At 33.7% G+C, this 17,070-nt stretch overlaps 2 protein-coding genes across 4 annotated transcripts; one reads left to right on the forward strand and one right to left on the reverse strand.

Moving 5' to 3' along the window:
- The first annotated feature begins 37 nt into the window (after positions 1-37).
- LOC144837865 (ATP-dependent RNA helicase SUPV3L1, mitochondrial-like) lies at positions 38-8,659 on the forward strand. The gene is made up of 13 exons (XM_078693164.1): positions 38-458; positions 870-947; positions 1,294-1,516; positions 1,983-2,151; positions 2,533-2,644; positions 3,327-3,404; positions 3,651-3,923; positions 4,267-4,360; positions 5,122-5,422; positions 5,711-5,887; positions 6,384-6,532; positions 7,021-7,211; positions 7,623-8,659. Exons 1-13 carry the CDS (start codon positions 101-103, stop codon positions 7,817-7,819), a joined length of 2,400 nt encoding a protein of 799 aa, XP_078549290.1. The 5' UTR covers positions 38-100; the 3' UTR covers positions 7,820-8,659.
- A 24-nt stretch (positions 8,660-8,683) lies between these two features.
- Positions 8,684-16,236, reverse strand: LOC144837880 (uncharacterized). Of its 3 annotated transcripts, none has more exons than XM_078693188.1 (7): positions 16,021-16,236; positions 11,440-11,633; positions 10,768-10,881; positions 10,539-10,653; positions 9,459-10,333; positions 9,258-9,344; positions 8,684-8,933 (listed from the first exon to the last, which is right to left on the reverse strand). In XM_078693188.1, the coding sequence occupies exons 1-7, from the start codon at positions 16,059-16,061 to the stop codon at positions 8,848-8,850; spliced, it is 1,512 nt and encodes a 503-aa protein (XP_078549314.1). In that variant the 5' UTR covers positions 16,062-16,236; the 3' UTR covers positions 8,684-8,847. The 3 variants fall into 3 exon arrangements, with proteins under 3 accessions (XP_078549314.1, XP_078549312.1, XP_078549313.1); XM_078693186.1 differs by lacking the exon at positions 16,021-16,236 and adding an exon at positions 12,955-13,219; XM_078693187.1 differs by lacking the exon at positions 16,021-16,236 and adding an exon at positions 12,516-12,895.
- Positions 16,237-17,070: the final 834 nt, after the last annotated feature.

A 17,070-nucleotide genomic window follows, 5' to 3' on the forward strand; every position in this document is an offset into this window, starting at 1 on the left:
CACAAAAAAACCCATGTGTTTTTTTTTCACGACGGGATTGCTTGTTTTGTAAAAAGTTAGTCCTAAAATCTAGCTTGAATATCTTATTAAACACAGTGCAATGAACAGTAATATATGTGTTAGATGTCTCGATAAACTCTTGTCTTGTTCCACGTTTTTATTAGTACAACACAGTAGGCCAGTCAATTGCAGCCTTCGATTGTTCAGCACTCGTCCAACGGATAAACTTTCTAGCGCTAGGACCAGAATTTCGAAATGTTTATTCGCGAAGAGACTGGTATTTCCCCCTGGATGCGTTCAGTCAGATGAAAGCAACCTAAATACGCGGTCCTACAGTAACAAAAAGAATGGTAAAAAACCATCGGCTCTGTTTATTCCAGTTCCAGTCAAAATAACAAGTAATCCAGATGACATAAATATCGGGGAAGAATTTGGAACAGATTTGTCAAAAAAGACAGGTAGGATAAATAATACGGATAGGGCCTAGGCCTAATAGGCCTAGGCTAGGCTAGGTCTACTACTAGCTACTAGGCCCGGACCTGGCCTAGGCCGAATATAAAAATAATAAATCATATTTTAATTCATATATGATGAATGGCAAATTGAAGATGAATCTAGGTCTAGGACTTATTATAGGCCTAACTAACTAGACCTAATTAAAAGTTCTTACTAGCCTAGACCTGGCCTTACCAACTAGATACTGTACAAGGTAAGGAATGTTCAAAGTATACTTTTTTGTTTGTTAGGAACACAACACATTATTAATTATGAATATTATTATACAATAAATAAGTTAATTATTATTAAATAATAAATAAAGTAATATTTATGAAGCTTGTGATTGGATTGTGATGCCATTTTATTTTCAGAAGAGTTGATGGAATTACTTGCAACATTTTCAAAGAGAAGGGAAATTAGAGCTGTTGCAGCAGAAAATGGTTTAGATGGTATATATTTTTCTTTTTTACAAATACATTTATGCACATAATTCTGGGAGGGAATGCAATAATACCCTTTTAACATCACCTAGCCAAACTCAAGATTTTACCACAAACAAGGCCTTGCACACCATACAAATGCAGGTGTCATGGTAGGCGATATGAAAGGGATATAAACGAATACACCTGACCCATAAAGTATGCCACTGTCTTTTACTTTTTTTTTCAATCTAAATACAGTAATTGAAAAATATAACAAATATTCATTTACACTCACAGTGTCACTGTCAACACAGTGCACTATAACAGAGGTTTTATACAGTTTTAATCCCAGCTTCTTTCATTCTTCTTTCAGAATATTTATTTCATCAAGCATTTGTTAGTTTTAGGAAGTATATAGCTGAATCTGAATCTCTTGAGCCTGACCTACACATTGTACTTAGTGACATTCTTGTCGGTGGAGGTCATGTGGATGACATTCTACCATACTTTCTTGAGCATGCAAGAAGGGTGTTTCCTCACTTGGATTGTATTGAGGACTTAAAGAAGATTAGTGACCTCACTGATCCTGCTAATTGGTAGGTAACCATTGTAGCTAACAGATAGAAATTGCTCAAAAGTATATCCACACAATTTTACTATGTTCGAATAAATGTATTTTTACATTGTTTATGTGATGGCATGTAGCACAGTGTGTTGGACGTTGGATTACTGATCGTGAGATTGTGAGTTCAAATCCAACTCTCGCCGCATTGCTTGTATCCTTAGGCAAGATACTTAAGTTTGCCTCTCTCCACCCAGGATAAATGGTGACCCGGTTAGATCAAGACACAACTCTGCACTGATTACTAGCTACATTATGGGAGTATGTTTCCATACATGATTGATCCCAAAAAATGACTGGGGTAATAATGTGAAGCACTTAAGCATTGTGCAATAAGCACTATATAAGAATGAATATTTTTATTATTATGTGAATGTTAAAGTAACATTTTCTTAGAAAGAAGAAAAATAAATGCCTTTCCATGATTTCCATTATTCAAGGTATCCTGGAGCTAGAGCCGTTGACAGGAAAATCATCTTCCATGCTGGCCCAACCAACAGTGGTAAGACATACCATGCTCTTGAGAGCTTCTCAAAAGCCGAAACTGGCGTTTATTGTGGACCTTTAAAACTGTTAGCGAATGAAGTACATAGAAAAACCAATGAAAGAGTAAGTTTTTTTTTGAATTCACCTTTTTTATTGTGAATGCTATACTACTAGACCTATAGATTATGATATCACTGTATACTGAATGTCTCTAGACGCAGTAGTGATTATTGGACATGGCGGTGTCCCTTCTTTTAATGAGTATATGCGAAAATCTATTTATAGTTTCATGCAATGTATGCTGAATATATTCTTGTTGCTTGTGTTTGCAAACATATGCTCGATAACTCAAAAATGTATTGTCGATGGACAAGTGTTCTACTGTATATAATTAAGACTTAGAGTTTGCAAAATTTTCTTTTTCTGTTTGTATGTTTTTTGATATGGATGAAATATTTCAGAAATAAAAGAAATTAAAATTATCGTTTTTCTATCTTTTTTTAGGGTATAAAATGTGATCTTATAACAGGAGAGGAAAGACGGTTTGCTGACCCACAAGGTCATCCTTCAGGTCATGTGGCTTGTACCGTTGAGATGACCAGCACTACGCAACCTTGTAAGACATTAGAGAGTTTGGGCAAACTCATATATAAATAAATTCAAACGTATCCGTATACAGATACGTTTGAATTTATAACTTTTTTCATTTGGGCAAAATCATTTTACCTAGGCATAGCCAATATTTTCTTGAAACATTTTTATGCTAAAACTCTGTCTGAATTTTCTTGAATAATTTATGTGCCAACAACTGTAACAACTTAATTTTCAATGAATAAATCTTAAATGTAATCCGCACGTCGAAACGCATCGAAAATCGGTATCACATACGGTATTGATGTCAAGCTACACAGAATGTGTGACATACTGTACAGTAGTACGCAAGTTTTACACATACATACAGTATATGGATATGGAGGTTGCCCAAACTGCCTATCATCACAACTAAACTTTTAAACACAATAATTTTATTATTTGATATATAGAATTTAAATTGTTGTGTAGTCGCACGTTTCATTAACAACATCTGAGGGTCCCAAATGATCAGCAAATGCTGGATGGATCACCCTCATTAAACATGGTTAAAATAAAATAAATAAAAATAAACAGAATTCAGAGTCTCCACAGAAGTTCTAGACTTTTTGTAATTGAAATAATTGAATTGAAAAAGATGAATGTTTTTTTGGTTTGTTGAATTTAATATTTATTATAGATTTATTTATTACTTCTTTATATTTCAGATGATATTGCTGTAATAGATGAAATTCAGATGTTGCGTGATCCAAGTCGTGGCTGGGCGTGGACCCGTGCTCTCTTGGGTAATTGTCATGCATGATATGCGACTCATTGTTTCTTGATGAGTGTAATGAATAATCAAATTGATTGTTATATCAAGTATCAAGTATAATCTTTATTCGTTCCCACAAGGAGAAAATTATATTGCTCGTCTTAAAATACATCATAATTACAATATTTAAAACAACATGAAAAGAGAAAAACAATTTATATCAAGTCCATGTGAAAAAAATGCTATTACCAATAATAATTATAATCTTTTCTGTCAGGCATCAGTGCAAAGGAAATCCATCTTTGTGGAGAGGAGGCTGCCATTCCTCTTCTCAATGAGCTTTTGACATCTACTGGTGAGACCATGGAAGTGCGTCGATATAAGAGGTTGACGCCACTCAAGATTCTTGACAAGTCATTAGATAGTTTGGAAAACATACGGCCTGGTGATTGTATCGTTGCTTTTAGTAAGAATGATATATTCACGTTAAGTAGAAAGCTTGAGGAAATGGGTCATGAATGTGCTGTTATATATGGCAGCCTACCACCAGGTTAGTTGACTTACTATTTAACAACTGTTCGACTAGTGCGTACTATTGCACGCCATGTGACCCACAATCATCCAATCAAATGACAGGAATGTAATATTTAATGATCATGTAAATGTACTTTTTTTTCTTGTACAAAAAAAGTCTTCTTTTTGTGGTGAAATATAAAATTATTTGTACCACTCATAAATATTCATTTTTTGTATAATCAATGTTATTTTAAACAATTACATAAATCACTTAACAAAGTTATAAACCATATAAATAATTCAAAACAAATAATCAAGTTGTGATGATTAATTATTGAGGTCCAAATTTGGTTAGATACATGATTTGTTTTTCATAGGAACAAAATTAGGACAGGCAGAGAAGTTCAATGATTCTGAAGATACTTGTAAAATACTAGTGGCAACAGATTCTATTGGAATGGGGCTGAATCTGTAAGTATTATTACTGCTCATTGGCACAAACAACTTATTGTGGGAACTGAGTGATTGCGAGACATTGTTACGTTGCTAGTGTGCTGATCATGTATTATTCAGCGCCCTCTGGGGAAACAATCTTGTAATGAAAAAGTTCCCCTCTATAAAAGAAAAAATACAGTAAATATAAAATCAATAATTTTGATAATAGGGACTTTTAGATTTGAGTGAAATCAAACAAAGATCCACATGGTCCGACTGTTGCTCGTTGACAGATATATGAACATTTACATTAAGTGGACATGTGCCGGTGAACGTATGACGTAATGAACTTCTGATCTGACCTTGTAATCTCTATTAGCACTCGTCTGTGGAGCTATTCCACTACGCTAGTCTAGTGGCTAGGCCTAGTATAGATCCTTAATTAACAAAGGCTGCCGTCCTAGTGATAAGACCGAGGCCATAACCTGTATTATTAAAAGCTTTATTTAAAATAACAAAATAAATTCACTTTTCTCAGAAAATCATCGCGAGATCATTCTCGGCAATGATTTTGGTCAACTTTTGCAGTGTTATGACGTCATAAGTCCACTGGTACTCATGTCAGAGAGCAAATGCCAAAATGCCACTGAACAAGTGCTCACATTTTCCAGTTGACGTGCCAGTCTCCTAGCACATGTGCATATCATAAAAATAGTGTAATAGGGTAGCAGTCGACATAGTGGACTAATCATCCCTAACATCCCTAATGTTAATTTATGAACTTTAACCTTTTACAGGAGTATCAGACGAGTGATTTTCTACTCAGTCACCAAACCAATGATCAAAGAAGATGGAGAGAAAGAAATCAGTACAATATCTACATCACAGGCTCTTCAAATTGCTGGCCGTGCTGGTCGCTACGGCATGGATTACGAGCAGGGCGAAGCTACAACGTTTTATCCACATGACCTTCCTGTCTTAAAAGAGATATTAGCTGCGAAGGTAGAACCAATAGAAGCATGTGGACTTCACCCGACAGCAGAGCAGATTGAGTTGTTTGCATATCACCTGCCTGATGCCACACTCTCAAACCTAATTGTAAGTTTTTTTATTGTTTATTATAAAATACGAGATGGTGCCTGGTAGTTACAGAATTATGAATTGTTCGTTTATGACATTTTAAAAGCTTTTTAGTTTCAAAATTCATTTTTTCTCATTAAATTGAACAAAACACATTACAGGTTGTTTTGTACTACATAGTGTAATTAATATGGGACATAAGAAAAAAGATAATATATTACAGGCAAGCGCTTATAACCCAAAATCTTTACATTTTGGGAACAATTCTGTGTTTTTGAGTTGACAGTTTTCATTCATTCTTTTCAGGATATATTTGTTAGTCTATCAAAAGTAGATAGCAATTATTTTGTTTGTAATATTGATGACTTCAAGTTTCTAGCGGACATGATCCAGCATATTCCGCTAAATTTACGTACACGATATGTGTTCTGTTGTGCACCAATCAACAAGAAGCATGCTTTTATATGCACCGCTTTTCTCAAGGTATATTAATTATATATTTATAAGATAAACATGCATGTATATAAACTATTTTGTCGAGTCGAGTGGCCAAGCGTTTAAGGTTGGGACACCACAAACCATAGCTATACAATTGACACAGGTTCAAGGCAGTCCTCGACCATTGTTCTGGTGGTAGAACAAATCTTCTCTGATAAGGACCTAAAACTGGAGCTCCAGGGTACACATCTGGCTCATGTGCACTTTAAAGAACACAGTATCTTTCGGAAGAGTAGGGGGTTACCCCGGTGTACTGGTCCATGCAACCCCTGTCATTGTGGACAGACGAACAGGCGCCATTTGGTGGCAGCACTCAACACAAATTGACCCTAGGGGAGTAGAAAGTTGTGGTATGTCATCCACACCTGTGCACAATTCAGCCCAGTAGGCTGTAAGTCGCAGGTTATTCCCCCATTTACATTTACATTACTAATAAATAAAATATGTATGATAATATTTTTAAATTGTTGTTATTTGATAGTTTGCTAGACGATACAGTCAGAATCAACCTTTGACCTTTGAGTGGTTTAGTAGGCAAGTTGATTGGCCGCTTGCTGTTCCTCGTAACCTGCGTGATTTGATGCACTTAGAGGCTGTTCATGACGTCATGGATGTGTACCTTTGGTTTAGGTATGTAAATAATAGTTTAAAGATGTACTGTGCCCCAAAAACATGAATAATAATTATAAAAGAATTCGAAATAGGCCATTTTGTAGTTTTAATCAAGTTAATCACTGGTTTCGCTTATAAAAAGACAAAATAAATCTAACCAAAAACCCATTTGGTTTCCACCCAGTCAATTTGACTATTTTTTGCTTTAATTTACAGTTTTTTCAGGCATATTCAACAAAAATATTTTTAAAAATTATTTTGTACAGGGGGATAATATATCTTTAAACTGACTGGATAACCTAAGTCTTATTATTCGTCTACAGAACACAATGTAATACCTGGATGACTGGAGTACAGGGCAACGGACCCAGGTTTAGCACTCCTAAGGGGCCCTCCAACGCTGGGTAGTTGCATTGGACTGCTCATGCTCTGGGGTTTAGCCAGTGAGCGCTAATAGCCGTGGAGTGGATTTTCTTGTCTAACAGCAAACTTATTTTCTTGTTTAGTTATCGTTTTATGGATATGTTCCCACACGGAGAAATGGTGCGTGAAATTCAACGAAAGTTAGATGACATCATCAAAGAGGGCGTCATTCACATTACGAAACTAATACATGCGAGTGAGAAGAAAATGGATGATGTTGCCAACCTACCAGATGATGAGATTGAAAGGAAGAAAGCTCTTGGCAAGAAAGGATGTGAGTATTGTTTGACAAAAAAAGTGTGATGTGCCCAAATATGGTGGTGATATGGCCAAAAATGGTAGTGGTATGATCAACATGTCCATAAATGGGCACATCCATTTTGTTTTCACATAAAGTTTGATAGTGTAGACAGAGCTTTAGTGATCAGGGGTACGTAGGTGTGCATCCAAAACTTTGGGAAGTGGGGTTTGTGGGTGGAGAAAATGGAAGGAGTTACAGTATGGGTCTTCTTTCATCTTGAAAATGGGTAACATTAGCTGCCTTGCCTTTTTGTCAAGTGATAGTAAGTTTGCAACTAATGAAGTTGTTTTTTCATTATTATCTATTAATGTATAATGATGAAAATGACATTTAAAGGTCTACTTTTTTGTTTGTAACAACACTGAATTTCCAAATTAATTATAGCTCCTCTGCCTAAGAATGATGGTAGTTACGTGAAGTCTGGTTGGTCGCCGAAGTTGAGTGATACCCTTATCAAGGAGGGCGTTATTAGTCCAGAGATGCTGCAAATGCTGAAAAAGGAATTTCAAACCACCGACTATAAAAAGAAGCGGAGTAATACCAGGAGCACAAAGGGCAAAAACGATTATCAATATAAATGAAAAATTATCAAAGATTATATTTTGTGGATATATATAGTGGATTTGGAGTATCATTGCCTGGTTTTAACTTTTTTTTTTCTTTTTTTTGTCGTCATTGTAATTTACTGTACCTTTATCACAACTTCCAATTTTTTAACAGTGATTAACTTTACATATTTAATATTAATAATTGGAGAATTAGTCAAGCTTCCCTCTGATGTAGAAGTATTAATAACAATATTTCATTCTTATATAGCGCATATAAGCAAGCTCTCAATAATATCAATAATAATATCCTGGATTTATATAGCGCCTAATGTAATGAAACCTCTAAGCGCTGAACATTATTACCCCAGTCATTTTCTGGATCAAACACGTATGGAAACATACTCCCATAATGCAGCTAGTAATCGGTGCAAAGTTGTGTCTTGATCTAACCGGGTAACCATTTATACACCTGGGTGGAGAGAGGCAAACGTAAGTAAAGTATCTTGCCCTAGGATACAAGCAATGCGGCGAGAGTTGGATTCGAACCCAACAACACACTGCGCCACATGCCCTCAAATGCGCTGTTGGGTCTAACAATGGCAATGCGAGCACTCCTTAATTTTTGGATTCCCCCCATATTGAGTGCCATGTAGTATGCATGAAAAAAATAGTAACTTAAATAGGAAGAAAAGGTATATATTAATCCTATATTAAAGTAAAACAATTTGATATATTAACAGGCTTCTCTATAACTATTTTTTAGAACTGAACCACTCGGATGGTTAGCTAAATATGTGTTGTTAAATGGACCTGGTATAATTTGTTATAAGAAGAAGAATTATACACTGAGCTATTTAGTAAATAAACTCATGATGATTAAAAAGAAACGCATTATAATTTGTAAAATCTTTTATTCCAAAATTGTCGTCAGAAAAATAATTGAAGTTATATAGTTAAATATATTGAAATTTAGCTACCCAAGTAAAATACCAACTCTTGTAACACTGACCCAGTAGAGTATTATTATTTAAGTCTAGTTATACAATTTACATTTTAGAATATTATTTTTTATCTAATTCTTCAGTATCAGAAATATCAAGTGAAGATAGGTCATCCCATTCGCCTTCTGATAGTTCATTTATTGCATCTGAAAGATAAAAATGATGAACTTAAGTGTGTGTAAATATTGCAAAAACTTTGTTTTTCATTATTATTATGTCTGACTTGCATGTACTGTTGAATGTAACACATTCATGCACTAATGGTATCAAAGTAAACTTGCCCCAAGACAAGTCTGTATTTATTAACTTTTTTATGTTAGTCTGCCTTTCGATATTTGTGTGAAAATACGAGCTCATGTATTATACGTATGAAACGCCATATGTGACAAAATATTTATCTTTTTACTAATTCGGTCTAGAACCTAGACTAGTGTCAAAGCCTCATTTAATTTTTGATTGTGTGTACATACCGATTGTGTTTGAAGATATCAATCTCTTAGCGGAACCTATTACTGCACGAACTTTGATCGGTTTTTTACGTTTCTGTTGATCACCATCTAAAAAAAATGATACAATAAAATAAACAAACAAAACCACAGGGAGACGACATAACCACCTAGGTGGAGGTAATAAAACAATATTAGTGATTCAAAACAAAATTGATAACTTACCTGTCGATGTAAGTTGTACAGTATCAATACCTTCAACTAACAATTTATCAGAAACCTTTAAAACTTTTTTGGGGTCAGAGGTCGTTTTAGGGTTCAAAATAAGCCGAAATCTTTGAATATTTCTTACTCGTGTTGCCATTAACTTAAATGTTTTCTTCGCGGGTATTTTAGCCGCAACGGGTTGTAATTCTTTACTGTATCTATCAACGTAAATATTCTCGGGTAGCCCATACGCTTCGCTTGATCTTGCTAAACGATCAGTCTCAACACTTTTCCACGACACATACTGGTTTTTAAAACGTTTAACTTGTTCGGCATCGAATTTGTCACGAAGTAACTTTAAATGTTCGCGCTGAGCTAGTATACTGTGATTTCGCATCATTTCACGCTTGGTTAAGTCTTCGTTTATATCTTGAACTTTGTTGTACTGGACATCTTCAACTTTTTTCAGTACCCGTGCCTGTCGCTGCATCTTGTAATTATTGTTTGCATAAACACCATTGAGTTGTTTTTCTGTTTTCACATTTTTCTGGCTTAGAATCTGAGCTTTCTCTTTATTTTTCCGTCTATATTTTGTCCATGCTAATCTTCTAGCGGCTAATGTTGCTCGAACTCGTTTCCTTAGCAAGTGGTCGTATGTGCGCACTGTCGAACGTGACGTTTCTGTAGATTCATTTAACGATTTTTTAACAGTTTGTCCGCTATCAGTTTTGGCTGCTATTTTCGATAAGTCTAGTTTAGGAAAAGTTGTGTGTACTTCGTATTTGTCAATCTTTTGCTCGTGATCAGTTTCCGGAGTCTGAGTTTGTGGTATAAGTTCCAAGTTAGACTTTTCAAGTTTATGTTTCCGTAAAATTAATTTGTCCTTCGAACCCCTAAAGTAATATAAGAAATACAATTTGTTTGATTACAAAAACTACTACAGAATCGTGTATAATACAGAAAAATGTTGAATCCAGACATTTCAAAGGGAGTCTAGAAAAAGAGCTAAAGGATCCTGATGGGGGATTAGGCCTAACTACACAATCTAAAGTGATTTTGTACTAAAAGGATGGAAATAGCCAATTTGATTGTACTTACTCTGCTCTAAGATATTTATTTGACTGCTGTAATCCTGCTAGCTGTCTAGCCCAATTCTTTCCATTCGGCATGTCTCGAAACGCCAGTTGTGCTGTAGTCAAACCATATACGTTTTCTGTGTTAAAAAATGCGTTAAGGTTAATGTCCCATAGTTTCATTATACAAACGTTTGATTAAGAACTTTCAGAATGAAAATATACACAGAAGTTTAGATAATATATACAATTACCTTGTACAAATGTATTAATTTTTGGAAATTGCTCCCTTTTTCCATTTTCCTTGGGTATGTTAGCAGCAGTTTTACGTGTTTCGGGAGCAGAGTTGTTCGGACGCGTTGAAATACCTAAAACAAACAGGTGGTGTAGATAATTTTCCTGCGGTGCATTTTAATTAATATTCAAAGAATTTTTTTTGCCTAATTTAAAGATAATTGTCCCCTGAAAAAATAATTCTTAAACATTTTTTTTTTTAATATGCCATTTTAATGTCACATAATATTTATCCACATTGACCAAAAATTGGAGTGAAAACAAATGTATTTACCTGAAAAAACTGTAATTTAAAGCAAAAAATAGTCAAATTGGCTGCCAGGTTTTTGGTTGAATTTAACCCGTTTATTTTGTCATGTTATAAGTGAACACATTTTTTTTTTTTTCGTTTTTTTTTCTATGGAAGAGAATTACTCTAGTTAAACTACTAAATATAACCTATGCAAAGTCTTATTAAATTAATCTTCATTTTTGCATGTTTTTGGGGGACAATACATCTTTAAACAATTTAAAACCTTCTTTTTCTATGAGGAATTAAACAAATGTAAAACAGGAGTTGCTTAATCGGTGGCAAATTTTTTTATAATTTTTTCATTATTTTTCGATGAAATTTGTGAACGAATTTTACTTACCATGTTTGTTGGTTGTCGGGAACGAGTCACTTTTACTGGTTCGTACTTGGTGATTGCGGTGCTGCTTTGATTTTGGTTGTTTGGAAGCGTTGCCAGGGAGATTTATTGGGGGCGCCGAGGTCAAATCCATTTGAGGTTTAGATCGTACAGTTTTCTTATTATTGCTGAATTTTAGTTGGCCGCCTCCAGAAATGCTGCATAAATAAAAAGATGTTTCTTAGGCCTATATAATGTACGACTTTGAACATCTTAATTAAAATTGAAGGGAAAAAATGTATTCTAGTATTGAATTTGACATAGTTTATGATTGATAGCCTACTCTGGTGAAACAATGAATTGCAAACATTGAAAAAATCATAAAATACTGAACTGCACTGCATGGATATTGTTTCCACATTATTTACAGAGAGCAAAAAGCTTCGGACAATATACATTAGGCCTATGATATTGCCTTTTCTTAAAGTTAAGAATACATTTCGATAAACAAATTTTGCTGATCATCAAAGTAGGCCTAACCAAGAAAATACACGTCTAGTATTGAATTTGATGGTTCTGGTCAAACAATGAATTATTGCAAACGTTGAAATCCTAAAATACTGAATGATACTGATTGCATGAATATGTGTTCACAATCACACTATTAGTTTTAACTATTTTTTAGCCCTTCCCTTTATATTATTATTTGTATGTTACAATGTTTATAATTTATATATTCATGGGTAAAATAAAATGAAAAAATGAATGAACTATTTACATTATAATAGGCTTTTCTTAAAGTTGAGAAATGTCGAAAAAGAAATGTTTATACTTATCAATGTAAAACCAAAGAAATACATGAACTTTAGTGAATTTGGCTTTAGTTATTCCATTTCACTTTTCCCTGGTTATTCGTAATATCTTTAATACAGTTACAAATAACAACAGACAACGCATGTCATGCATGCCCTTAGTAACCTATGGGGGCAAACGTTGGAGCGTGACCGTAAAACGTGACAAGCTACACAATAGAATATCTAACAAAACAATTATAAATTATTAAATTGACGATTATAGAGATAGGACTACGTAACAAATACCTTAGATTCGACCACCATGGTGTATTAACACGAACTATGTTTGGAAATGACACTTTACTTTCGTCGGGAGACATTCCCTTCAAACATTCTCACAAAATCTTGACTTGAACGAAATGTCTTTGTGTTTGTGTGTGTTACCATGGCATTTAGTTTAGAGTTACTTTGATCCCTCTCATTGGAGATTAAGGTTTTAGGATGATTCAGTGTGTCCGTATTCCGATCCCCAACAAAATACTAGAACATGTGTTATAGTCGTAGGCCTGTGTTTTTCTTTAGATAACCGAAACTTTTTTTGCACATTCTTGATTTTCCCAATCAGTTGTATTTTCTTATTTTGTTTTCCTCTGCCTGGCATCAAAACACATGTGATTCTATAATCAAGTTCTTCACGATATATAATGTATTTTATCAGCAATAACTGTCGACTTAGTTTACCTACCTTGGAAAATAACCAGATCTTTCATCAACCGTTTTAGCTCGCAACACATTCAGCATCGGTAGAACATGTTTAGTATCAGTGTCAGAATTGTGAGCATTTCCTCCAGCCATTGTGTCTTCTACACGGGCAACAATTAGTCAATTTAGAATCATTTTCGGGACCATAGATAGGCCTACCTCGTTTGAGAATGAGATCACCATGTTTAATGATCCGAAATGTCTAGTCAAGTGCATTTTGAACACACTCAATTCTTTTGACGGCGGCAGGGTCGTGTTATTGTTTGTAAAATATATAATGAACAAAATCCTATTTGCAAAGTATTCTTAAGTAAACTATTGTGTTATGTTACTATGACTGCCGCGGCCTAGCGCGCAATCAACCTTAAAGGATTGTTGTTGTTGTTGTTAACTTAACTTTTGTTAGTTTTTGGGCCTATTTTAACATTTTTTATCAATATTAAAAATACTATATATACCATCAGTTTATAAATCCAAAGACAAATTACTGAAAAAATTACAATGCTGCGGGTATCAGTGCCTGGATCTCAATGGAGATAGAAAAAAATAAATAAGCAAAAAGCTAAATCAAAACGATATAGTATAACAGCCAGAAAAATTAGCAGAGCTTTCGGGCAAAGCTATCAGTGCAAGTGAGAGTACTTTGAGTACCACCAGTTTTTAAAATATATGATTGTTTGTTAACCAAGCAAAAACAGACCATTCTGACAGCATTTAAATTAAAATTCACATTATAAAATCACTTTAAGGAAAGTTTAGCTTGGTAGTTATAACTTCACTTCACTTTAAAATCGCTAACTTTTAAAGATGTATTTTCCCCCTAAATTTAAATGTTTTTGTTGAATATGCTATTTTAAACCAAACATTTAGACCAACAATTGAATCGAAGTGAAATTATTTAACTAAAAATCTGTAATTTAAAGCAAAAAATAGTCAAATTGGCTGTCAGCCATTTTCGAGGTTTTTTTCTACAGAAGTGATTAACTACAAAATGGCCTATTCAAAGTCTGATTTTATTAATCTTCATTTTTCATGTTGGGGGAAACAATGCATCTTTAAGAAAAAAATTAAGTCATATAAATAAGAAACACAATGAAATATCCACTATTATATAATTACTTGTTATATAGATCTGCGATCTCTAGTCATTCGTACTAAGGCTATCAATCTATCTATTTAATAGCCCAATTGTTCGTACCCATCACACTGCACGTGTTCACAAACGATGACCATGGCGCTCGTAAAGATTGACGTAGGCCCTATTTGCGATTCACTTCGGTGTGGATTATTGATAATTCTTGTGAAAATATCAATACACCTACAATTAAGTATAAATACCAAAAACCTGATCAAACAGTTTAATGAAAATGAGTTAATGGCAACCAATTAATCAACGCCACCAATATCATGCCAATTATGGATTCCCAAGGCAAACAACTTAAACGTAGTAAACATTTATTAATAAAATACCCCTAAATGCTCTTTTTAGTTACATACATTATTGGAATTAACTATGTGTTTTGTGTAACATGCGGCGACCAATATTTTTCACGCGAAAAATACACGCGAGTATGTTGGTAGCATTTTGAGACGTACGGGTACGGACGCTGATATTATTACTATGTATAATACACGCACAATAGTACCGGAAAGTTGTGGTGGTGGAGTTGATCAAATATATATATTTCCTAGCTCGTCGGATAAGTTGACTGTTGTGGTTTTATTTTATTGTGAGGTGTTTTGTTCAAAGTGTCTGAAGCAAAACCCATTGTCATAACATTGAATTCTTAGTTGGAAGGTGAGCCTAACAATTTTAAAACATCACTTCTTCATAATCACTATATACCAATGATAATTAATGCCCTGCCCATATTAATAAAACAAAGCAAATCTATTTGAAATTTTAAAATAAAAGTTAAGGATTATCTTAGAATTAGAGCCTGTGATAGTGATTCAACGGTAAGTACAGTAATTTAAATGTACTAGTATTTTTAAGTTTGTTTTATGTATTGTAATTTTCTGTCTTTTTTATTGAGGACCCCATTGGAAATAAAGTCCCACATCGGGACTTTCATAGGCTATCCTGTAAGTCTGTAAATTTCTTTTTCAATTTAAATTGTATAGGCCTATATATATCTTGTATCATGAACTGTGCTTTTTAATGAGATGCAAATAAATCTGACCTGAAATGGGAACTTAACACTAATAATATTGTGTCTAGAGCTTCTAGACGTTTATTTTCCTTGTGCATTTTGAAAAAAGTTGGAATCTTAATTAATGATCTGTTGACTGTTTATATGGCTTATATAAGACCTGTTTGGCATGGTGCTATCACTAAGAATATGTCCAAGTCTATTGAAAAGGTACAAAAGAGAGCATTGCGAATCATGCTAGGTAACAACTATTTGTGCTATGATCATGCATTGTCTGTTACTGGTTTACCTACTCTTGTTGAGAGAAGAAACAAACTGGTGTTGTCTTTCGGGGAAGGCTTACTAAAATCCGAGCTGTTTAGAGAAATACTTCCCCCTCTTCATAAGCCAGCTCGGTCTCTCAGATTCAACCGATTTCTAGAAGTACCTCATTGTAAAACCAGCAGACTTAGGTCGTCTCCAGTTCCCACCATGGTGGATATAATTAATAGGCATCACTAGCTCTTTTTTTAGATATGTAATAAGTGAATGTTTTAAGGTTTTTTATTCATGTATGGTTTATAATTTTTTGGTACGATATCTAATTTTAATAAGATGTTTCTATTTTTATTGCTATTTTAACTAAATTTTTATTTATTTGTAATACAATTCATTTCAGTCTTTGACTGTCGTTTTGTAATATATTTTTATATACCGATTAAAATAAAAAAAAAAAAATCAAATCAAATAAAAAAATCACCATCGAATCATTTTCTCACCGTCTACTCATGACAGCTTCATACACTAAACAAGATATGATATGATAATATCCCATTTGTTATGTATAATATTGTTTACAACACCTCACAGTTACTTAATTACCGTATCATGAATTAATGGTTGGTTTTAATACTTACGCAATACAAAGCATGTGGTCGATCCGGCGGTCCGAACCCATCTTTTCTTGAGTGAAGTAGAAATCGTAATTTCCGAACGTTGTTCATGTGTATATTAATAATTCTCCATGACGTAATATCAGCAACAAGTTTAACAACGTAAAATAATTAATTGAAGACGATTGAGTATTGAGTAATGTATACCGAAACAACTTAGACAGTATTGAGCACAAATAAAAGAAACAACTTATCGAATTCAATGGGTATAGAGTTAATCCTGTCGACTTTATCGAACCTTTTTTTTGTATCGGACCTTATGACGTAGGTACTCATGCGAATCGGTTGGTTGTTGTTTACTGTTGCTACGGTTACACATTCGATGAAGGTTTAAGAAAGTATGTCACAGTGCATTGCGATGAGTTTATTGTCAAGAACGTGTTTTCACTATTTGGATTAAAGAGTTACGCAAATATTATAAATGTTAAGTTTCTATTAATAGCTTGTTTTTAATACTAAATTACTAATCAAACAAAATCGATGTGTTTAAACAGCTATTAGTATTTTAACATAATAAATTTGCTGAGTGTGTGCTCTATAGACAGGAGGGGAATACATTATCTATATTTATCATCAATTTAACAATGCTTATTAGGATAAACATCATTACGCAACAAGTTTATTAATGCCATATGTCATAATATCACATTTATCATATAAGAGGAAGATGTAGGCAGCAATTAAAGATGTATTGTCCCCCTGTAAAAATAATTCTTATACAATTTTGTTAAATAGGCCTATGCCATTTAATGTCATCTAATAGTTATTCACTTTGACCAAAAAATTTGGATCGGAAAAAATGTATTTACCTAAAAAACTGTAATTTAAAGCAAAAAAAAATAGTCAAATTGGCTGCTAAATTTAACCATTTATTTTTTCGGGGTTTTTTTTCTATACGGACGTGAGTAACTTTATTAAACTACAAACTAATCTATTCAAAGTTTGATTTTATTAATCTTTATTTTTCATGTTTTTGGGGGACAATAAAGTACATTTTAAACAACTTATTTTTGT

The sequence above is a fragment of the Antedon bifida genome, chromosome 3 (assembly GCF_963402885.1).
Source record: "Antedon bifida chromosome 3, ecAntBifi1.1, whole genome shotgun sequence".
Taxonomy (NCBI): Eukaryota; Metazoa; Echinodermata; class Crinoidea; order Comatulida; family Antedonidae; genus Antedon; species Antedon bifida.